The 24985-nt window shown below is 44.3% G+C and overlaps 1 protein-coding gene across 1 annotated transcript in view; it reads left to right on the top strand.

The window, feature by feature from the left end:
- Nucleotides 1–24985, top strand: part of camkk1a (calcium/calmodulin-dependent protein kinase kinase 1, alpha a) — a 47874-nt gene that overhangs the window by 19456 nt on the left and 3433 nt on the right. The window contains exons 3-14 of the mRNA XM_079738653.1: nucleotides 3111–3158; nucleotides 4027–4080; nucleotides 7606–7657; nucleotides 7939–8072; nucleotides 11049–11085; nucleotides 11444–11465; nucleotides 13189–13277; nucleotides 19673–19872; nucleotides 21217–21270; nucleotides 21608–21681; nucleotides 23744–23831; nucleotides 24386–24514. Of these exons, the coding sequence (XP_079594779.1) occupies nucleotides 3111–3158; nucleotides 4027–4080; nucleotides 7606–7657; nucleotides 7939–8072; nucleotides 11049–11085; nucleotides 11444–11465; nucleotides 13189–13277; nucleotides 19673–19872; nucleotides 21217–21270; nucleotides 21608–21681; nucleotides 23744–23831; nucleotides 24386–24514 (981 nt within the window). The remainder of the gene's footprint in view (nucleotides 1–3110; nucleotides 3159–4026; nucleotides 4081–7605; nucleotides 7658–7938; nucleotides 8073–11048; nucleotides 11086–11443; nucleotides 11466–13188; nucleotides 13278–19672; nucleotides 19873–21216; nucleotides 21271–21607; nucleotides 21682–23743; nucleotides 23832–24385; nucleotides 24515–24985) is intronic.

Raw genomic sequence — 24985 nt, 5'->3', positions numbered from 1 at the left:
TTAACGCTGGTGCGTTGGAGTGTGACGGAGGTGCACGGGGGAATTTCAGACAGCCCCCGCCAATGAGCATCTCAAATCGCACCGCCTTTATTGGTAGTTAAGCTCAGGCAATATCCTGGTCTGCTATATCTCTAATGTAGAAGGACCAGGATATTGGGTAGGGCTTCAATGATGGGTTTTGGTCTTTTTGTAGTCAAGAGTTTAATTAAGAATGCCAATAGAAAATTATACAGGAGGTGAGAAATGAAATCAGGAGTCGTTCTTTGAAATAACGTCACATTCTGCTATTGCAGGGTGTGGACAAACTGACAGCCAAAACAGGCTTGCTCCCCATACATATCCCCAGTGTTGGGAAAGTTCACTTTCTTCGTGAACTAGTTCAAAGTTCAGTTCACAAATTTTAAAATGAACTAGTTCAGTTAAACGTTCATAATTCAAAATTTTGAACTAAGTTCACAGTTCCAAAAAATGAACTAGTTCATAGTTCTTTTTTTCAATATGTTGCTGTGAGCTTTTCATTTTTTCCGGTATTTTGAACATTGAGCCCCCTTTGTGGTTTGTCTAGGATGATATAGAGTGGTTGAATCAAGTATCGTAGCGAAATACAGTTTCTATCGTGTTTTATTGCACATTTAGCTCACCCATTGATTTCTGTTGGAAGACTCATTGCTCGTTGGCGGAAACGGAAAGGGGGGGTGTTCACGGTTGATTGTAGTCTTTTCGCTCGGTTCTAGCCCTACTGATGAGACGGAGAACCGAGCGAAAAGACTACAACCAAACGTGAACAGCCCCCCTTTCCGTTTCCGGCCAACAAGCAATGATTCTAGGAGGTATTCTACTCCGCTGAGCTATGAGCCAGAGAGCTAACGTTATGGATTGTACATATTTATAATTCGAAATTCGTCTGAGCCTTTATACCACAAATACTCTAGGGTCTATAGCATATAACCGCTTTGTCTGATTACAGTTTAATTCATTTCCCACAATTTAACAGCTCTCGTTTTGAAGAATAATCACCGCGCCATTCGTTTCAATGGGAATCGCGCTAGTCTATACTTTCAAAATAAAGTGTACATATTTATAATATGAAATTCGTCCCAGCCTTTATATGACAGATACTATAGGGTCTATAGCATATAACCACCTTTTCTGATTACAGTTTAATGTAACAGTAAGCTGGCAACACCTCAACTGCAAATGAACCGCACGGAGATTACCATGGCAACCGGTCAAACAACATGGCGATCTGCGCGCGCATCCGCCGTGTTGATAGAGAAATAACCCCCCCATTGAACGAAGTTAAACCGAGTGAGCGTGCCGTTCACTGACACCAGAATGAACGAGTTCACAGTAACGTTCATCAGGCAGTAATACAGTACGTTCAGTTCACGTTCGCCCAAAATATGAACGAGTTCATGAACTTTCGTTCAGTGAACGCGTTCAGGCACAACACTGCATATCCCCCTGGTAAACATGTTGAAGCCTAGCAGTGCCTCCAGATATCTTCAACTGAAATGATGAGGCCACTTACCCAATCCATTTTCTACGTGACACTGTTTAATGCTCCCTCGCTCTCTCTTTCGCGCCCTCGTGCTCTCTCTCTTTTTCTCTCTCTCATCCTCTCTCCCCCCCTCTCTCGCTCTCTCTCTCTCTCTACCTGTCCCTTCACTTCTCTCTCTCTCCCCTCTCTCTCACTCTCTCTCTCTCTCTCTCTCTCTACCCTCTGTCCCTTCACTTCTCTCTCTCTCTCTCTCTCTCTCTCTCTCTACCCTCTCTTCCATCCCCTCTCTCACTCTGTATCTCTGTATTTCTCCATTCTTCTCTCCTCCTCTCCCTCTTCCTCTCTCTCCGCCCAGTTGCTCTGTCTCGCCCTCTCCTACAGTGTTTGAAAACTCGTTTTCAGAATAAAATAAAAAAATCTCTCTCATTCTCCAAATTCCATTCCACCAATTTTCTGTCCCCATTTCATTTCTGTCTCTTATTAGTTTTTCCTGGTAGCAAAAAGTGGAAAAATCCATTACTTCCTCTGGTTTATTTTCTCCCTGCAATTTTAAACACCCAACCGTCCACCCAAGCAACCTTACCACTTCTCCAACTGCTGAGGCTGTCACTCTTTATATAACTCTTTCTCCTGCCGTTATGTCCAGCTGGGTTCCAAACTCCCATCTGTCCCTGTCTGTCTGTCTGTCTGTCTGTCTGTCTGTCTGTATTTGTCTGTCTGTCTAGCTCTGTCGGTCTCTCTGTCTGTTTCTCTGTCTCGGCCTATCTGTCTCCCTCTCTGTATTTTTCTCAGTCTCAGTCTTTCTGTCTCTCTCGGTCTCTGTCTGTCTCTGTCTCTCTCTCTGTCTGTCTGTCTCTCTCTGTCTGTATCTCTCTCTGTCTGGCTCTCTCCTTCTCTTTCTATGTCCCTCTGCTGGTCTCTGTCTGTATTTGTCCCTCTGTCTAGCTCTGTCTCTCTCTCTGTCTGTTTCTCTGTCTTGGCCTGTCTGTCTCCCTCTCTGTCTCTCTCTCTGTATTTTTCTCTGTCTCAGTCTTTCTGGCTCTCTCGGTCTCTGTCTGTCTCTGTCTCTCTCTCTGTCTGTCTGTCTCTCTCTGTCTGTCTCCCTGTCTGTATCTCTCTCTGTCTGGCTCTCTCCTTCTCTTTCTATGTCCCTCTGCTGTGTTCCATACTCTCTGCCCTAGCGCAGCGGTTGCCATGGAACTGCAAATCAGTCATTTAAACAGAAGCACACTAATGGATTTGAAGACTGCAAACAGAAATCTACCCACTGCATCGCTGGCAGCATCTCTGAAATGACCCGCAGCATGCGTGCACACACACACAAACACGTGCACAATCATGCACACTATACACACACACAAACACATATGTTTTCATCACATACACAGAGAACCCACACCTATGGAACATTTTGTTCCTTTTACCAGAGTGTATTTCAGTCTTCCATGTCGATGTGGTGCTGTTGCTCGGTGAGATGTTGTAGGAGTAGAGAGCACCATGGCCCTGGTTCTGTTGGCAGGGTGGAAAGGGTTCCTTCTTATGATGGATCCACTGTGGTCTTCTTTGGTCCACGGTGCCAACCTGTCCACCTCTGTGTTCCCCCCTGCAGGACTGTATCCAGCTGAACCAGTACAAGCTCCAGAGTGAGATCGGAAAGGTGAGCGCACCACGGATTGATTTAACCCTGTGCAAAGTGCTGCCGGCACTTTGTATGGAGCGGCAATGACAAAAGCAAGTGGTTTTAAATGACTTGAGGAGATATGTCGGTTCTGTGTGACCTCATCAGCACATCGTGATCCCTGGAGGCTATCGGACGTCAGGTGAAGTTGTCTTCTTCACATCATAACCATTTTCCGATGCTTTTGCGACTCACTTGGGTTGTCCCAAATGTATTTTCCTCTGCCTGAAGCAGACAAGGAAAACTAACAGGACTGACTTTTGAAAACAGAACTGCAAATCTGCTCATTTGCATTTAGCTATTTGGTAGAGGCTTTTATCCAAAGTGACTCGCTGCTGAGGCTGAAAACAACCGAAGCATACGATCAATGTTGGATCAACTCAACACAGATCTTTGAAACTGCTCTTTCTGCACAGCAGTTGCGAGTTTCGAAAGAGTAGCTATAGATTTTGTTTATTTTTTAGCAGTATTAGTCAAGTGCTCCATAGAAGTATAGCAGAACAAACTGTACTGGGAAACGATGCCCCGTCTCTTCCCTGCTTCTACGCTCTCTCAAAGAGCTCTATTTTGTATGGAATGTATTCAAGATAACACAACTTTATTTAAAATTATGTAACTATGAAGTAAAGTAAAGATTTGATACAAAATAATCAAGTTTGGTTGATGGTGGACTTGATGGCCTTATCAAACCTTGGATTTTTTTTAGAGTTAGACTACTAACATGCCCGGTATGCAAACTGTTTTACTTGCCTTTGAAGGTAAATGTTAAAGTTTGGTGGGTCTTGGCAGCAGCTAAAATGCCAATACGCTGTTCATCATGTAACCAGGAATCTCTTTGTACTTGCAGGGTTCCTACGGTGTGGTGAAACTCGCCTACAACGAAGAAGATGACAAATATTATGTAAGTAGATCGAGTTATTAACAAGAACAAATATTATATCCCCCTCAAAAGCTAATCTAGTGGACTTGCTAGCACTTCTAGCTATGTCAAGAAATTATAACGCTAGAATTCACGAGGATAACATAAAATCAATATAGATAGTCTGAGACAAATGTTGTTCTTTCCTGGTCAAGCTGTTTGTGTCGCTCGCTTCTCAACATATTCTGCCGGGAGAAAATTGGCGAATGTGTGCATAAACATCAGAGATCTGAAAGTGTATCTTAAGTGGATAAGTTGACGTCTGGCTGTGAGAGAGCACACACAGGTCACCCTCCTCCCGTCGGGATTTTTATGAACAGAATCCTCGGTTTTCTCTCATCATCTGAACCATCTGTAGTGTAAGCCTGTGTCCACTGCGCCTCAATACAGTCATGTGTTCATTAGTGATCTGGGGGTCAGAGAGGTCAGGTGAGACCCCCTGGGGTGTCGATGTCGTTGGAATGTGGAGGGAAGCAGCTCAGAACTACATTTATTAAACCCATAGCAGTATGATTTATGTAACACGTTAACTTCATGCACATATAGACACACAAACATGTAGAAGCATTAGTTGTGCAACGCGACAGTCTGGCAATTTGTTTAACACCTTGAATCGTTAGATATATAACAGACTATACAAGTACTACACAGTCCTAGAACTTCAACACCCAAGTGGAGTACGGAGCCAGTTTGGCTGACACTCAGTAATACTCAATCCATCTTTCTTCAGATTCCATTATATTTATGGAGTGCTTTATTGGAGCCATTTGTCGACTTAAATCCTCAATGACGCAGCTTTCTGAGTCCCTTTCTAAACCTGCCTGTTGTTTGTGGCAGTTTGAATGGTATGAGACGCACGCACGCACGCAAGCATGCAGGCACACTCTACACATGCAGTGTTAGAGCCTCACTAAACCAAGATGTAGACATTGGGAAGAGAGGATGGCTGGTTATTCTATTTCCTGCCACTGCCTTTTGCATTCACACTGTATTGATTAGTGGCTCAACACCCTCACCCTTTGTGCAAGTCAATGTACACACACACACGCACGCCATTTAGAGAGATAGTACATGTCAACGAGAGAGAAGTGATGTGACTAATCAAATCTCACTATTTAGTGTTCATTCATTATCAGTGTTATTATTAATTTTTTTAATCATAATTAAATCATTTAGGTGTATCTTTTTTTAAATAATTGATTCTCTTTAATCCTTCTCATTCTTATTTATTTTTCTTGTGGCCTTTCAGAGAAGGGAGGATTTAGGAAGATTTGATTTGATTAGTCACTAGAGCTACAGAAATGTTTACAGTATATCCTTGCTCTTGCAAATGTTTAAGTTGGGTGACGTCTAACAGGTTCCTGTGAGCCTGTTGCGGTGATAAATGGATAAACAGAACTTAACTTGCCTTATAATTCAGCGTTATGGGGCGGTACGTCATGCGTCGTTGCTAATCGGCTTATATTTGTACTACTATTTGTAGTCTTTAGCCTAGTTTTTAGGTCAATTTTACTGCTGGATTGATTTAACCGCGTTTAGCATGGCGGAGCGTATCATTTAGGGATTAGCATATTTGGTTTTGGGATGAGGAAACCATAACAACAACAAAAAACATCTCCTGGCTCCTTCTTTATGACTGATTGTGGTCCAAAGGAGTCGTCGGGGAGAGAAGGCCGGTGCTCAGGGGGACAGACATAAACATCATAAATGTGAGGCTATGCGGTTTATTAATTCGAAGCAAAAAGGTACTTTTTCAAGCAGCCGCAAGGTAATTCACCGGAGAACCACGCCAGTACGCGAAGAGCTAGCCCTCCTCAACCGAAACAGACTTATACACACCACGGCAGCCTGTGGTGGGCTCGCGGCCATGAATCTGGAAGGCATGGCTGGGGTTTGGGAGGGCGAGTGGGAAATAATCTATGACTCGGTGTCCTTATGTGGCACTTTGAGGCGAGTTGAGCTGGAAACATTCTCCGTTGAATACACCTCGTAATATCGTACACTTCACGCACCTTGGGGGTAGGTGAGAGTGGCGCTACCTTCTGCTAATGCCACCTACTCAGTAAGCGCTCAGAGACATACGTAGCCAGGTAACCATGGGAACAGCAGGGCAACAGGACACCCCTCCGAAAAAAGTCGTTTGACTCTGGGTGTGTTGGATCGGTGAGGGTTTGGTGCTGCGGTCATGCCACGTACTGGCAGCCATTTTTTGATGGAGGAGAGTGTGCATGTGGACACAGGATGAGGTACGTCCAGCTCAGTTTGCATGCGAGTTTAATCTGGACCGAATGACTCAGCTCCAACCTGTCACACAGTCTTTGCCCGTCCGTGCTGTATAATAACGTCTGTCAGAATAAAAAATGTAAACGCTGACAGCGTGTAGACATAATTTTCCGCCCCTCGCGACTCCTCTGGCTGTCTGGCACACACTGATTGGTATTAATTGCTTTCATCCAGTAGGAAAAACTCACTCAACTGCAAACACTCTTGAGATCCTTAGTTTTCTTATTTTCTTCCTATCCTCTCACTAAATGAAATGTCCTCCTCATGCCTTAGCCCAGACTACCTGGTCGTTCCTAACATAAATTCGATGTCATTAAAGGAGTATCTATTTACAGGAAACCATGGCTTGGATTAGTAAAGTTTACCAGTGACCTTGGCAGCATTTATTTGATCAGTTTGCATTGGAATACGACAATACAAATATTTGAACTGTAGGGAAGACAGTGCTTGTTAAAACTGAAACAGAATGCATTTTTGGAAGTTTCTTACTGGCTCGATGGTAGTAACGTCTTAATTAGAGTTTTAGATACAGCCTTGTGCAGGCACACAGACCGCGGTTAGAATCCAGTCGCTCTGTTGAGCTTCCATCGTCGTTGAGTGCCCTTGCTCTATTGAGCTGAATAGCGCTTCTGGTTTCTATAAACATTCATTCATTTCAAACCGGGTCTTTCTGATACTATCAGTGAAATCGGATAGCTTCAGTTGCATTTACTATTGACTGCTATTGTACTACTATTGAGTAGTAGGAGTACTTAACAAATGTACTCCCATCCTCTGTTGTGCATGGCAACTCAAAAGTGTTTTTTTTTAACTTTGATCTTTTGCCTCTGTCCATAGACATGGAAATTACAAAAATCTCCTTACCTAACAAACACTCATGAACTACAGCTGTTTGTTGAATACTGTTCTCAGTGATTCATAGCTCATTAAAAGGTTAGTCTGGAGTTTGTCTAACTGTGTTCCTATGAGGTCATTTCGTTATGGAAGAGAATGATACTGGCCCCTAATTATGGGTTGTGTTTCTTCAAATAAACCAACCGCCAGAGGTTTTAATGGGAGTTTGGTGAAAGCATTAATCCCATGGTTATTTATCAGTGGGGTTAAACAATGTGTCATGTCAGCTTCTACAAGTCTGAATGGTCAAGTCTCACTTGCTCTCTCACTTTAAAACTGTCTCTCTCTTGCTCTCTCTTATTTCTCTCTCCCTCTCTCCCTCTCTTCCAGGCCATGAAGATGGTATCCAAGAAGAGGCTGATTAAACAATGTGGTTTTCCGCGTATGTTTATTCTATTATATACTATTCTATTCTGTTAATGTTTTATTCTGTTGTTATTCTACTGTGTTTGACTCTGTGCCTACAACTTTCAACAGTTTAAATATTTTCTTATTAACACAGGAATTTCACGATGACAATAAAAACATGTTTAATCTATGTTAGAAATGTAATTACGTGTGTGTGTGTCTGTGTTTGTATGTGTGTGCGCACATGTGTATGTGCGTGTGTATGTGTGTGTGCGCTTGTGCGTGTGTGTGTGTGTTCGTGCATGTGTCGGGCAGGTCGTCCACCTCCAAGGGGACCCAAAGCAGCCCTGGGCCAACAGCCCAAGATCTTGGGCCCCCTGGAGAGAGTGTATCAGGAGATTGCCATCCTGAAGAAGCTGGACCACCTCAACATAGTGAAGCTGGTGGAGGTGGGCCCCTATTGCTCTAGTCCATTGTGCTAGGAGAGAGAGAGAGAGCGCCCCTATTGCTCTAGTCATTGTGCTAGTATAGCAAGAGCGCTCCTATAGTGATGGTATATAGTGTGGCCATTACCGGTGTTGTGTTTAGTCCTTTGAGGTAACAGCTCAGCACCGCAGCATCGTTTAATGAGCCTTCCGTAAGCTTTCAGGCCTCAAGTTTCGAAAGCAAGCAAACAGAAGTGTGACTTCGGATCAGTTACATGTTACAAACGACAAAGACAGGATGTTAAGTCCATCCGATGACTCAATCCAAACAAATCAATCGCAAAGCTTAAATTAACTGGCGTGTGCCGCTGTCAACTTGACACTTCTACTCATGAACAATAGCATCAGTCTTTGAGGATTACTTGTTTTCTGACGTTGCCAAATTTAATGTTGAATATAATTTGTAAGCGCGCCCTGTGGAGCACATACAACGGTGAGTCTACGTGATTGGCTGATGGCCATGGGACTCCATTTTCACTGGAGCCCTGGCGCCACTTCAGAAAACTGTCTAGTTATGTCTCACAATAACAGAGACTCAACTATCAATGTAATGGGCTTGCTTCATTTGACATTCTGGCTCATGGCGAGTCACTATCATTAAAAAGCGACCGACTACTGCAAAGTCACAGTCTGTCACGCGGGGACCCATTAAAAGTTCCACTGAAAGTATATCTTCCACTGGGCGTCAGAGAGGGTTTCGCTCGCAGGCTTACAAGGGCCAGAGCCTGCACTCTGCAGAGGGGCTAGCTCTAGGACATCCACGCTGGATCGCCTTTGTCTGTGTCCACAGGGACCCACTGTTAGGGTAGAGTTGATGTCTAATGCAGAGAGACAGTGTGTGGGGGGGGGGAAGAGAGAGAGAGAGAGAGAGAGAGAGAGAGAGAGAGAGAGAGAGAGAGAGAGAGAGAGAGAGAGAGAGAGAGAGAGAGAGAGAGAGAGAGAGAGAGAGAGAGAGAGAGAGAGAGAGAGAGAGAGAGAGAGAGAGAGAGAGAGAGAGAGAGAGAGACCTTGACCCTCACAGCGTAGCCAGCGGGGGTCCTGAGAGGGTGGATGAAGGGGGCTTGTGAGGAGAAACAGCCAGTGAGGAAACTCTGGATGGTGAGGACATCAAAATGTAAGAGCTGTGAAGACTTCTTCAGTTAGGTTGGGGCACATTAACCCTATTCCCCTCCGGGGTCTTTCTGATGGGAGATGGATGGGCACCATCACGTGCAGGCACCCGCACACACAGCCATTATTGGCAGAGCTCTATTTGTCGTATTTTGTCACCAACCTGCCCTCTCGCTGACGGAACGTGGGCAACTCCATCCTCCCTCTCTCAATCTCTATTTCTCTCCCTCCCCAGATAAAATAGGGACTCTCTCTTTGTCTCTCCCTCCATCTCTTTCTCTTTCTCTCTGTCTCTGTCTCTCTATCTCTCTCTCCCTCCCTCCCTCAAACTCTTTCTCTCTATCTCTCTCTATCCCTCTCTCTCGGCTTAGTTACACTGTTCTAGTGGTTGTATTGCATTCATTACTGCTAGTGAGTCCAGTGAGACTGCAGTCCAGCCAATCTAATTAGCAATAGCAATTTATGGTGTGTTTTTTTTTCTTCTGGGCAGCAAACGGATGATAGCCCACGCAGAGCAGGAGAAAGAATTGAACATGATTTGCTGATTTGTCACGGAAGGCTGGACAGAGCCAGTCTACTTCTCTCCATACCACTTCCCTACATATGTACTGGATGCTGATCATGAATCTCATTCATTCTGGTTTTAGTTTATTTTGGCTGTTGGCTCAGTGATGTCTTTGTAGCTCATCACAGAGAGCACCGCGAGGGATATGACAGTGATTAGCGACAATAGTTTGGACAACGATCAAACAAACGCGTTTACTCACAAAGAAAAGTCCACAAATCAATCTGAAAAAAGAAAAGCTCTCAGAAGCTTTCGGGGGGGGGGGGGGGGGAAAGCACTTCAGCGGCCGGTGTGCGATCAACGCGCTGCATTTACTCTTCAGCAGACAAACTGCTGCTTTTCCTTCACAGCGCTAGTCCCCGCCGGCTTCCTCGAACAAAAGCCGGTCCCACAACGAGGACTTCCTCTCCCTCTTTCGGCCCCGTCCGCCTCCCCCGAGGCGAGGTCCCTGAGCTGGGCTGAGACTCGGAAGCGAGCGTCGACACTTTTTCTCTATAACAAGCTCCTAATGGACCGCTGCCTTGTGCTTTGTGTGTTGCTGAAGAGCAGAGGACATGGAACAACAACACCGCCACCACCACACTGTTTTTTATTGAGATACCCCCCCCTGGGGCCACTACAAAATATATTCCTCTCACGCCTCTGTGTTGTATTTATCAGCCGAGTCCAGTTCAGTCATAGCTCTCGCCCGACAGAATGGAAGTGTTTGTCTGCATGGGCACCAGACAGGAAATGTGTGGTCGCTATTTGATACCCCCCATCTTAGTAATTGCATCGTTTGTCATGGTTTGGTTTTTGGATGCAAACTCCGCCCTGGGCAGCTTCATTATGGTGTCATCCATTTTGAACAAATGGAGTGAGACATTAGCATTCTAGCTCAAGTCAAATGGACACAATACCCATACAGCACACAGCCTCACTTGGGGAGGAGATCACCTGATGCTTCCCATTCAGAGAAATCCTAAATATACACATGTTTCAGACAGAGGCATCCCAGCGGAAGCTGTGAGGGTTGTATTCCGTTGTACTATTGACTAGCCTAATGGGATGCAATTGATGGAGGGGGGTATCAGTCAGCAGATACCGTTGACGTTAGAATACATCCGTGATATAAATACCTTCTGCCAAAGAAATCGACGTGTCCACAGAATCCACAGAATTGGATTGGAGCAACAGCAACTGCTGGAAAACATTATATAATAGTGTTGTACTTTGAGATAGTGATCTGTGCTTTATTTTAATGGGTTTTACTTTCACCCCTGTAGGTGTTGGATGATCCTGCTGAAGACAACCTTCACATGGGTAAGTCCACTGTTCTTTCCTTATTTGTAGCTCTCTCTCTCTGTCTCTGTCTCTCTCCCTGTCTCTGTGTGTGTGTCTCTCTCTCTCTCTCTCTCTCTCTCTCTCTGTCTCTCTGTCTAATATGGATCACCTCTGAGAGGTCTAATGCATGATGCACTTCCTCCATTAGTGCTGCCAGGACACCGTCCTCTGACTCCACGTACGCTTAATGTGACTCATTGTATTGAACCTGGCCTCTCGCCGGTAAAGCGTTGGTGTTATGGTTCTGCTGAGACGTAGGCCGGGCGGTCAACCTCAAATTGGATAAATTGGGGCGGCGTGCTCACTGTGCTTCTCCTCTGTCCCTTCTCCCTCACAGTGTTTGAGCTGATGCGAAAGGGGTGAGTAGAGAACCTGCTCCTTTTCTTAATGACCCAATACCGTAGCCCTGGGGCTCTTCTCTCTCTCTCTCTCTCGCTCTCTCCGGTAGCTCTCCCTGTGCTGTCATTTATCATTGCTCCAATCACCCTAACCAACCCCCATACATTCAATCATACATTCATACACACATCCTCTCATCAATCCATCCCTCATCCATCCAACCAATCAACCAATCATCCATCCATCCTCATAACCAGTCAAACAACCATGCATCCACCCAACCACCCAACATACATATCTTAGTCAATCCGTCGATCATTCATCCTCCCAATCAATCGTCCTTCCGTTACTCATCCATTCATCCCCCAATCCATCCATTCCGTAATCCACACGTCCACCATTCAATCATACATTCATGCATTTATTCATGCATGCATCCTCATCCACCACCATCCATTTACCCATCCATGCATCTATGTTACTATCCAACAGAGCTAAGTGATACTTCCAACAGTTTTTTTTATAATCCACAATGTGTCATGTTCTCCTCGTAACATCTAACACCACAATCAGCCAAACCGGCTGTTGGCTGTCAAACACCGCCTCGGAGATATTTAATTAAAATGGGTGTTTAGGTTTGCTCACTCCATGGTGAGATGTGAGAGAGGGAGAGAGAGAGAGGCAGTCTGTGATCGGCTCTGAATAGATCAAAGGTATAGATTAGGTCAAATAAGCACTTTATTAATGCCAGAAGAGAAGTGAGGATAATGTCACATTACTGTTTAAAATTAATTACACATGCGCGCACACACACACACACACACACGCACACGCACACGCGCGCTCACGAGCACGCTGGACACACTGAAAAGCTTATTTTTATCAGAGGACTGAGGCAGCTTAGAGCGAATGCCATGTCACATTTCCCCATGGGTACGGCCTGCCTCACCTGCCTCAATAATACACCAATAATCTCCCATTGTCTGGCAGGCTTGAAAGATTAATATTGAGTGAGTGCAATTAAAAGCTGTTCCCTGCTGAACCCCAGCACCACAAAGCATTTTATTATTCTAAGACAACTTTATTCTTTGCATATTCATTACACCTGCAGGGGCAAACGTAAGAACGAAACAAAAAACCCCTGAAAACTCTAGGTTTCAAAGGACGTTTTAATGGGAGAGAATAGTACTTAATGTCTTGTGTGGTAGAGAGAGACTCCCCCCTAATCCAGTGGCTTTCCCTTTCTTTTCTCTATAATGAGGGAATGGAACATTCTCCTTTCAGCTCAATGGGACAATTAGCATCCATCACCATGGACATTATGGGTGTGACATTACAGCATGCCAACAAATAGATATCATTTAAATGTTACATTTTGTCCGTTGCATGTTTCTTTTTATTTTGGTTATGAATGGGTTCCTTTCTTTTATATACATGAAATTATGTTTAATATATTTACGGATAATATTACAGAACTAAACTTAATACCTACCTGAGGTACCCACACAAATGAATTCATATAGCTACATTCGAAAAAAGGGAATAAAATAAAGCGCTTTTTGTCTACACGTTTTGTCTGATTGCTCAAGATTTGACATGGAGGGCAGGTCTTTTTCCAATCTTGGTTCAGCTTGCGTTTGAAATGTATGAATGGTTCTATTTATGAACACTACTGCTCTATTTTATTTTTCAATTATTTTTCTCTGTCCTTCCATCTGACCTGTTGCCTGCTGGGACGTATAGTCCAGTGATGGAAGTGCCAACAGAAACCCCTTTCTCCGAGGACCAGTCAAGGCTATACTTTCGAGACATCATCCTGGGAATTGAATACCGTAAGTAGTCGACACCAGCAGAACAGGGACAGCAGCCCTGTTGTTGTTGTTGTCGACAGATAGACAAGGCCATGTGTAGATCGCTGTCCCTGTTCATCCCTGACACAGCACAGCATAAGGAATCGGCTTTAATGAGGCTGGTGCCGACTGATTACATCTTATCCCTCGATGTGTCCTTCGTTGAATCGACAGGTTATATTTCAGAGCAGTACTACTTTCTGTGTCCCTTCATCAGTGGTGTAGTGGTCCCTGGAGAAGTGGATATACTAATGTTTGCCCGTTTTTAACGCAGCCCAGAAAAACGCCCTGTTTTAGAAACAGTGACATGTGAGACTACTCTATTTAGTTTACCCAACAATCCGTCAGTAGTATTTGCTCATTGTCACATAATTTCTGCTGCTTGATCTCAGGGAGGAAGGATTATGAAATTACTAAACCAATACTGGCCCACAGACTAGTGAGAGACAGCTATGCATTTTGAGTGAACTATTCCTTATTCCTGGAATGACACCTATTCTCTCACTTGGCAAGTCAGTAATTTCTTTTGTAAACTGTGTCTTTGAACAGCTGATTTGCAACACATAGCATGGGCCAGAGTGTGCCACTATTATAAAATGAACATGACTTGGTCAGGAGCAGTTTGTAGGTATTACTGGTCACACAGGCAGCCTGCATGAATGTAAAATATAGATGAGGCAAACATGGGGTTTCAGTAATTTTTTGAACATTTATTTAAATAAAATACTTCAGATCTGAATTTGACAATGCATCCATGTTCATATTTCACCTTAGATTAAAAAAAACGCACATCATTCTCTTCCACATCAATCATCTTGTTAGATATATTTAATATCAATATATATATAAATATCATATGATGATTGAACATCATCATTGAAATTATTCAACAAAACAATATGTAACAAAACAACAATATTTAGTTTACAAAGAAAAAAAAATGCATTTACAACACATCAACAGTGATATACTCTCTGAACCCAGTACTGGGTTTCTAACCTTGCTCATATTACAGTATTTTCCAGACAGACTTGCTTTCTGCAGGAGTTTTCCCACTGCACTGTCTAGAACGCACAGAAGAGGCAGCACGATGGCTCTTCAACCAGGTCCTTGTATACTTTCTAGGATCAAACTTGGAAGTAGGCAGGCCGTTGACATTAATCATCATCAAGTTTGATATGTTCGAGATCAGTAGGACAGCCCTTTTGTCTGAGCTTATATTGTTCATAAGGCTAAAGTTCCTCTCACACTCTGCTGTACTGACAGGGAATGTTTTCATACAGTTCATGAGTGGTTTTAGGTCCTTGGGCTCACTAGTGGGCTGTTCCAGTAGGTCCCGCATCCTATTCAGTGCTTGGTCTGTGCACAGGTTAAATCGCTTGCACAGTCGCTTAATTTGTTCTTCACCATGGCAGATGCTGGGCTTTGATGGCCATTTACTCTGATCAAGGATGCTGAGGTCCTTGATGGTCTCATCCTCAAAAGACAAGCGTTTCCCCAGATTGTTCACAAGGCGTTGTAAGAACTGGCCTGGATTGATAGACTTCAGCTTTGCCATTGTTTTCAGTGTTGTAGACCGATACTCCCCAGTCTTTTTTGCTTCTAAAGCCTCACTATATTTCTCACCTGGACTCTCTTTGAATGACTGGATCACTCTGATTGAGCGTTTCAGCAGATGCTCAGCTCTGAGCAGAGTTATCGAACGAGACTGAAGCTCCTGTGACAGGAGACTTAGTTCATGGAGTGTGTCATACATGAGCCCAAGGTCACAAATAAATTCTGGACTTTGAACACGGTCTAGTAAACCTCTGTACATTTGCCTGTCTTTGATTGAAACTGTCGTGACAGCTTTGTGACTTAAAGAAGATGCCTCGTCAATTAGGACAGCCAACTGACTGGATGATGCTATAATGTTACTGACGATTTTGCTCTGCATCTCACTGGCAACATGTTGTATTATTTGTGTTGCACTGCAACGTGAATGAAGTATTGTGCCCATTTTTAGACCATTCAGTTCCTGCAGCTCGATGAGGCTCTCATGGTCAATAGTAATGCGCGATATAAACGGTATGCGATATAAACGATAAAAAAATGGCCTACGATAGAGATTTTAATTCTATCGCTGTATCGCGATAATGCATGTTGATGACGCAAAATACAATGTTTAATTTTTGGTTTGGTGCAATTCCTTTTCACATTGCAATTTTCGCAACAGTGCCAGAATTCGTCAACAAACCTGCATGTGTGCAAAGAACGTTAAATCATTGGACAAAAAGGTCTGGGGCGTTGTAAAGCGTTAAAGAAAAAGGGGGGGGGGGGGGAATCACCGGTGAAAGTAAACAATCATGGATATCCAGCGTGATATACATTGATCTGCGGACTGGTCCAACTCCTTCTCCCTCATCCTGACTCGGAATGTGTTAAATGCATCGGCATTTAACACATGGGTCAACCTGGGTCAACCTCCTTTTGATGGTTAAAAATATCACGTAATCGTCAAAAATCGTAATCAATGATCGATCATCAATTAATCATGCCCATCCCTAATTGTCAGTACAGTGTCTGTTCCTTATCTAGAAAGACACCCGTTTTTCCTGTTCTCTGCATCTTGGGTGGCATTTAAGAACCAAGGACTTAAACTAAGTGTAGTGCCTTTTAGAATGGTTTGCACTCAAGGAAAGAAACCCAATACTAATTCTATTTATCTGCAACATTATGTTGTATGATTACAGTGTTTCACAATAAATGTTCTCGAAATGATTACATGATACTATATGATACTATATTTCTCTTTTTTTTAAATACATTTACCAGTTTGGCTTTCCTTAGGGTCTATGTAACCTGTTCTGAAACGGTTATTTTATTATTTTATATCGTGATATATATCATTATCGCAAGAGGCTGCAATGTATATCGCAATATGGATTTTAGGCCATATCGCCCATCTCTAATGGTCACAAAAGGGTCCGTTTTTTTTGGCAATATGGTAGGCTGTTCGAAACACGGCTTCAGTTTCCTTCATGTAGGACTTAGTCATAGCCTCCATTGCATTCTCAATGGCAGCTTTGTCCTGTTGCTCTGCCACGTTCACTGAGTGTGGGCCTTGGACAAAGCATGTTTCTTCACCTTATTTCTCAAGGCAGACAGACTTGTTGTTCTACTTCCCTGGCCAGACACTTGAATTTCAAAGTTCATCCATTCTCTTGAGAGTGATACACCTTGCTCCTTGTTGATCCCAATGGAGTTCACACTTCTACAGACCAGACATTCTGTGAAGCATAAACAAACAATGCAAAAATACATACAGACAGTACAAAAATGTATTACTAGTTACTATTGTCACTGCTTTTTGTCCCCAATCGTTGCTGTTGTCATCGTCATCATCTACTATTAGTGTAGTTGTTGCTAGTGTCGTTGCTGTGCATCTCTCTCTCTCTCTCTCTCTCTCTCTCTCTCTCTCTCTCTCTCTCTCTCTCTCTCTCTCTCTCTCTCTCTCTCTCTCTCTCTCTCTCTCCCCCTCCCTCCCTCCCACCCACCCACCTAGAGGCGAAGGATCTGTCCTAGGTTTCTGCCTCTTAAAAGGCAGTTTTTCCTTGCCCCTGTCGCCAAGTGCTTGCTCATGGTGGTAATATTGGGTCTCTGTAAATGTTATAAGGAGTTCGGTCTAGACCTTCTCTATTTGAAAAGTGTCCTGAGATAACTTGAAGTACTTTATCCACAGCTGTATGTGTGCATGGTCCATTTCTTCCACATACATTGTAGTTATCAAATGAAATTTTTGTTTGGATAGCTCACTTCATCTTACCGGATTATTATAGCAAATCATTTAAAGTAAACTTGTAAAAGTAAATTTGTCTTACCTCGGCATGACCCGCCCTTCTCTCCCTCCGATTGGCTCATTCGTCGTCATGCCTACAGTTAACCAATCTAATCAGTAAAGGCAGCGGGTATTAGCCAATAAGAGGCAGAGTAGCGTGGGTCGTGGCTTCACCATCCTAAGGAAAAAGTGGGCGATTTGTCTTGCAGATACTACTGAATGATGCGCATCTGGGGGGATTTAGAAGTGGGTATACGCAATGCTGACTGAAAAATAAGTGGGTATACGCCATATACCCGCGTATACCCTGGACTACACCAGTGCCCTTCATAAACCAGTCTCTCCCATTACGGCCATGCAGCCCAGACGTTTCCAGCACCGTAGTTATAGTGGCTGAAACAAGTGTAACAGCGTGACCGCGAGAGAGAAACCTCCAGCAACCTGTCCTCCTGTAACCTTCACACAGCCTTCTCGTAAATATGTGTGACTTGGAACTAAAACACAAAGAAGCTAAAGTCTGTGGAAGAAAGGGAGGAAGAAATGTCTAAACCTCACTATGTGAAATACTCATTCAGTCTCGTGTTTTCTTTGTCATCGACACACCATTCATAGACAAGCTCTTCAAATCCCTGAATAACGAGAGCCTCGCCGTCGCAAGCTCTCAAACAAAGCGGTTCATACCAGATGTTCGTAGGCTGTGAGTCATGGCTGGCGGCCCGCCGGGCCCTGTCTGCTCCATGGCCGAGTGGAACCACTGTTCCAGACCGTTGTGGACATTGGATGTCCCCGGCAAAGTGGGGGGATGGTTAGGCCCTGGCTGGTGGTGTCCGGCACAAATCTAATCAGCATTGACCCGGCCGGTTAATGAAGGGCGGGTCCTCGGGCAGTCTCCTCATTTACACGAGTGGACCCTGAGCCCTAACGATCCGCTCCGGATCAATCTGGGCACTTTCTGTCTTTTCAAGGGCTCATCTCATGGGCCCGGAATGAATGAAGCCATCGCTTCCTATCGACGGACAGCCGACGCCAACAGAGCGAACCCTTCTCATTTCCTCAGCCTTCCCTCAGCCCTCTTATACCAAGGCTCTAATCCTATTTAATGACTCTCATAACAATGAGCTGCGTTTAGCTGTAGAGTAAAAGGGCCGCTCTTTTACTCAGGTGTGAGGGTGAGCCAACATTACATGCCTGTTCAAAATCAGACCTGCCCTGTGACTTTGTACCATCACAAGTGGGAGAGTCCACCTAGATGTATGATGGATAGAAAGGCCTACTTTCTGCGTTCCTCTGGGAAGGCTCATAGACTATCCAGCATACATCTGGGTGGAGTCTCCCTCTTCTGAAGTCACTGTGTGCAGCAGGGCAGGGCTGCGTTTGAAACGCCTTTCAATGGTTGATCACACTCCCCTGTTACACAGGGGAGGCCCCTGTTACACCTGGTGGTGTAACAGGGGCCTTTAATATGGGAGCCAGGTACTGCTGTCCCTCTTGTCTCCGTGTCAGAAACCAGTTGCCCTGCTCAAGAGCACTGCATTATCACAGAGATGTCTCTTGCTCTCGAACTCCAGCTCCGTTCGAAAGCCTGTATACGTTTTAAATGTGTAAACATTATATAATAATATGAAAATCTTATTGGACGAATCTATCCATGTTCATAGAACAACTTCACCTCACTGGTGACGTGGACATGATTGCCTTGTCATCTCCAGGGCTCAGTTGATCTACGTCAGGTCAACTCGAACCGTCATCCTATTATCAGGAACACGGGGTGATTCTCAAGGTCTGTTATCTTGTTGAGTGTTTCATCCCTGATTAGACCCCCGCACCCCTCAGATACGAGGGCGCCGTCAGGGGGGGCTCGGCGGATTGCTCCGGGTTAAGCCTCCCAACACTTCCAACGCGACCGCCGCTAAGTGGCTGAAGGCTTAAGTAACAACGGAAGGGTGAACAGCCCCTAAGCCTCTGGCTCGGAGCGGCTCTCCTTTGAATCGCAATGCATAGAATGTATTCATATTCATATGGCGGCGAAAATACTGTTGACAAGATTTATATTTTAGCATCGGCGACCGCGCTGATGAAAAGCAGACATGATTGTTTACTATTTGTTCTTTTATTTTATACATAATTTTGTTAAGAAAAAATGGCAACTCCGATTGAATTCCATAACTCTGTCTCATTGATTTTCTGTCCAGGATGAGCGAGGGAGCGAGTGGTAGTGGAGGGTTTCAAAGATTCAAGATTCAAAGGATTTTATTTGTCCCATACTCTTAACAGGATCTGCCGTGAAATCTTTGTGTGACATACTCTGTATTACTTTGCTTAAAATATAAATAAAATACAAATAGAATAACAATATAAATAAAATATAATAGAATAAAAATATATAAATAAATACAATATCATTTTTTAGCAGATATGAAGAATATTATAAATAGATATAAAATAAAAAAAATGGAAGAACTGGGATATTTACATATTGTATTGTGCAATATGGCAAGGGTTAAGAGAGGGAGAGAAAAGACCGGATTGTGAATCTTCCTCTCCTCACCTGCCCTCCCAGTGCATTACCAGAAGATCGTCCACCGCGACATCAAGCCGTCCAACCTGCTACTGGGGGATGACGGACACGTCAAGATCGCCGACTTCGGCGTCAGCAACCAGTTCGAAGGGAGCGACGCGCTGCTCTCCAGCACGGCCGGCACCCCCGCCTTCATGGCCCCTGAGACTTTGACCGACAACCGCCAGAGCTTCAGCGGGAAGGTGTGTGTGTGTGTGTGTGTGTGTGTGTGTGTGTGTGTGTGTGTGTGTGTGTGTGTGTGTGTGTGTGTGTGTGTGTGTGCTTGTTTGGGAGTTGTAACGTTGTCTTGTTGCCTCTCCTACTTCCATACCGCTGAAATGCGGGTTTTCATGCACACCCCTACACAGACCTCACGATTCTAACACCATCACATTCTAGACAAGATCTGTGTGTTTATTTTGTCCGTTAGCCCGAGGAGAAGCAGAACAAAATGGCTGACGTCTGGATGTAGTGCCTGCACTGTGTAAAGAAAAAAGTAACAAGTTGTCAAAAAAGATAAAATCTGTTTTTAACCCAGTGAGGTTTTCGATTTTTTTTTTATTTTTCTTATCTCCCCCATAGTGTTCCACCTATGATGTGAATCGAAAGTAGCTTGCCGACTTCGCTCACTAACGCTGGTTTCCCTTAACGAACAGCCTCCTGTGTAGTGCAGCAGTATCTCTCCCCCGTCAGTCCAGCCAGAAATCATTCCAGACTGCAGTGTCCTTATGTAATCAGCAGCACACCATCATCTTACACAAGACGCCTTTGCCGGCTCCTGTTTCCATTGGCCACGAGCGGGGGCTGGCTGAATTGATAGATCTGGACACCGACAAAACCCTGCAGGGCTGGTGAACAGCTCTTTCAAACGGCAGACTTTGATTCACAAAGTCTTTGATTTTTCACAGAAACTATAATTTATTCTTATATAACGAAACGATCTAACTAGATTGGAATGCATTTTTTGCTATACATTACATATTTTAAGGAACATACTAATCAACATCAACTATTAATACGGCAACGGAAATGACCTGTAATCACATCTCCTCCACGTGATCATCCTCCTGCCCGACGACATGTGTGTTGGTGTTAGTCTACACTTTATTAATCCGTCGGTCTGGGGGCTCTCTGTTCCATGTCCCTCAGCATCACATGGCTAATGAGAGGGGGAAAGGATTGATTGGCCCTTATCCATGCTACCTGAGCCTGCGTTCCCCCTCGGGAATCCCAATGGAGAGATAGAACTCCAGTGTATGTGTGTGTGGGTGGGTGTTTGGCTGTGTGTGTATGTTTGTGTGTGTCTTTATGGGTGCATGCGCCCGTCTGTGTTTATGTATGTGTATATATAAACATAAACTTGCGTGTGCACCCGTGTGCTTGCATATGTGTGTTTTCTGCGCTGTGTTTGTGTGTGCGTCTGAATGTTGCCGCGAGTGTGTGCGGGTGCATTCACACGCCTGTGTATATGTGTGTGTATTCCTGTATGTGTGTGTATGTTTCACACCCACGGTTGACCCTGTCTGTCGGCTCCTCTCCCCCGCCAGGCGCTGGACGTGTGGGCCATGGGTGTGACCCTCTACTGCCTGGTCTTCGGCAAGGCAAGTCCCTTCCTCTTCCTCCTCTTCCTCCCTCTTTCCTCCAGCCCACCGCCTCAGCACAGCCCCTTCAGCTCCGGCCCCTCCAAGCCAAGCGCCTCAAGTGGCTTTTAATGCAAGCTGACAAATGTTAGCAGCCGGCGGGGTCCAGCTCGCCTTTTGGTTCTCTCCCGGGCGACTGTCAGACGCTTTGATTGGTAGCAGTATGCACACAGCATCAGGAGTCTTCTTTAACGAGGCTCCTCCGCGCTGTCCTGTTGCATGCATGTTTTACCAAGTTGTATTTCAGGGCCGCACTGACTTACTGTTTGTTTGCCTCACCTTCCCCCTGCCCCTCCAGTGTCCCTTCATAGACGAGTACATCCTGGTTTTACACAACAAGATAAGGAGCAAGAGTGTGGAGTTCCCAGACTCGTAAGTCTCCCGTCCTCCTCCATGTAATGCACTGTTCATTCCATGTTTAATTAATGTCTACCATTTAGCAGAGGCTTTTAAGGGAGGGACTCACAGTGAATGTAGGTACATGTTGCTAAGGAGCAGGTAGGGGTTGGGACATCTTATTCAAGGAGGCCTAAAGTTGTCCCTCATCTTAGCATCTGTTTTTTAGTCTGTACTAAGCAGAAAAATGATTGGTTTTTCAAAATAGAAGCAGGAGAAGCTAGTGAGCTTCTAGCGACGGCTCGGGGACCATGCAGAGATTTCATCTATTCCTCTAAATCCACATGCGACTCACCACACAAAACAATATGCTGGATGCATTTTCCTCACAGCACTGGTGTTCACTCGCTTGGAACCTTAACCACAACAACAACAACAGCAAGAGGAACTGCATTATCAGACCAGACCTGCGGGGGGGAAGAACTGGAGAAATAATGAATAATTAAGTCCAGGTTTTTTTTTGAGAGAGAGAGAGAGAGAGGCAGGCAGGCAGGCCGGCATTGCAAGCAAAGACAAATAAGACCAGGTGCAAACACAATATGTGCGATGCAAAGAGGCTCCAGCATCCTGTTTCAGATCAGGGTGACAGGTACACACACATAGACAGACAGACAGACCAACGCAACACCAGGTCACATAATGGAGTGATCCGCGCGGTTTTAATCCATTACCCGCTCTCCAGCCAACCCTCCTCCCACAGCACAGAGAGAGCTGCTGATGTTCTCGCTGTCGTTAGGGGTTTTATCCGATTAATATTCGCCTAACTTGGCACCCATGCAAAACATTATCGTAAATATTCCCCTTAATTATCATTCAATCAATGAATATTGATTAAAATAAAAATAAATACATATATCTGAAAAGGTGTCAAAGCCAAAGTCTATGTGTCCGTATTTTAACTTTCGTTATATGTTATTATATAAATGATTACATTGCTACATTTTCATGGGCTGGAGGGTTATGGTTTAGTTTAGTTCCTCTTTACTGTGCTGCAGGGGAAAATCACCTAGCAGAACACAACAGTACAGTCAACTAGTAAGACAAATAACAACATATTACATTTCCCAGATCAACAGGTCAAAACCAATTTTTGTGAACAGTTGTTGAACAACATTTTTGTACTTTTCTCCCTACTCCTCGGCTAACTAGAACACAGTGAAGAAAGAATAAACAATAATAAAATCATCAAAATAGATCAACAAATACCCCAAAACTAATAAATATACAGTAAATATGTAAAAACAACAAAACATGCAGAAGCAAAAAGGGGAACATTGGGAGAGGGTGTGTTCACCATGTTGCTTTGTGGAGAATACTCAGTTCTACTGTATGCCCCTTGAGTACTCTGAGATCAATGAATGTTTAGTCTTAGTTTCCTCTCAGCTACAATACGGTAGGGTCTTATTTCGGTCGTTTGTGAAGCCGTACAGGATGAGGTCCACCTACAGCAGAGCACAGTCACCACGTGCACTGCGAGGTGTAAAGGAGCTTAACTCACTCGCTTTCTCAATACAGCGTAGCATAAATCCTTTACTACCAAACCCAGCTTAAAGCTACCGTAGCCACTTTCCAGCTGATGATAAAATATGTTGTGCTATGGTACAATAACTGGCTGTCAATCTTACCTTATGATGGGATAGCTTTCCAATGCATTTTCTTTTTCCTTTCCTTTTTGGCCACATCCTGGCTCCCACAGACCTAACGCCCTGCTTTTTTTTCGACCAATCAATAAAATGTATTTATAGAACACTGTCCATGCGAAACATCGATACGAAGTGCTTAACAAGATAAATACCACAAAAATAACACTACTAAACTACTAATAATCAGGGAAATGCATTGTGGGAAAATAGACGACATAGAGAAAATAGAGAAAAGGAATTTCTTTGTTAAAAATTATTGACTGAAAACATCTCGCTCATTTTGGAATTATTGGACACATTGGTTGTAATACTCCTCCACCATTGGTAGACAATGCCCCAACTTCCTGACGTCGTCCAATCAGAACTGACTTTGTCCCTTTGTCCCGCCCTCTCAGGCCGAGCATCAGCGAGAAGTTGAGGGCTCTGATCCTGCGCATGCTGGAGAAGGACCCGGACGCCAGGATCACCATCCCAGAGGTTAAGGTGAGACGGCTGACCGAAGCGCGGCTGGACCCGGAGGTCCTTAAACACACTAGGTAGAGCGGGCGGCCATGGCTCTCCATGTAGGGGCAACAGAGAGAGAGCTCAGTGAGAGGATTTACATGGGGATGAACTGACACTAGTGGGAGCAAAAATGTTTTTCCTCCCCTCTGCTGAAACCTCCCTACGATGTATCTTCTGATACGTTGTGTGTCAGTGGACACTCCCTACCCTCCCCCCAAAACCACTCACAAAATGTGAGGGTGCAGCAAGTTTCCTAGTTAATAAAGCTTCCTTGTAGTGCTTGGCCACTTCACAGTAGAAGGAATAAGAGCGAGTGGCAGGCACTGCCTTCCTCTTCACTTATTTGAGTGAAGTTCCCATAGCCGCCATGCTGACAGTGGAACTACATTGTCATGCTTAAAGTATTCACATTTTCATTTAAATGGAAAACGACGTGCACTATCCCTGAAAGTGAAGTGTGTGTGTGTGTGTGTGTGTGTCTGTGTGTGCGTGTGTGTGTGTGTGTGTGTGTGTGTGTGTGTGTGTGTGTGTAGCTGGACCAATGGGTGACTCAGGGCGGTACTGACCCCTTACCCCTGGAGGAGGAGCACTGCTCTATGGTGGAGGTGACGGAGGAGGAGGTGAAGAACTCCGTCAAATTCGTCCCCAGCCTCTCCGCAGTGGTAAGGAGAACTCTGCTTCACCACGTTCAAATTCCTCTTTCATATTCATCTTTCATATTCATCTTGCATATCCCTCCTCAAGATAATCCATGGCTTAAATAAGGGCCTATTATGTGCGATTGTGTAAGAGTAATTTTAATATGAAAGATGGGCTGCCTTGATTTCTAATATTTCCCATAAATAACCAAAAGCTTGCAATTGGCCAACCTTGGACAAGGAAAGATCAGGGGATAACATGTATATATAATTGTACACATGGGGCATCGCTGTATTTCCATTATTCTTACTGCCATGCCATCTATTGCCGAAGAAATCTTCTTTCCCTTTTATCGAGAAATGTGAATGATTTCCCCTGCTGGAATGGAAACGTTTGACGCTTTTTGATGCTGTAACAATCACCACCAAATTGTGTGCAATAGTGCCACAACAAGTTGTTCTCTCTCTCTCTATAAGCGTTATTGTTTGATTTGT

Source organism: Pollachius pollachius (genome assembly GCF_949987615.1).
Source record: "Pollachius pollachius genome assembly, chromosome: 6".
NCBI classification, from domain to species: Eukaryota; Metazoa; Chordata; class Actinopteri; order Gadiformes; family Gadidae; genus Pollachius; species Pollachius pollachius.
The sequence above is the reverse complement of the archived record's forward strand: the minus strand, read 5'-3'. Positions and strand labels throughout refer to the sequence as shown.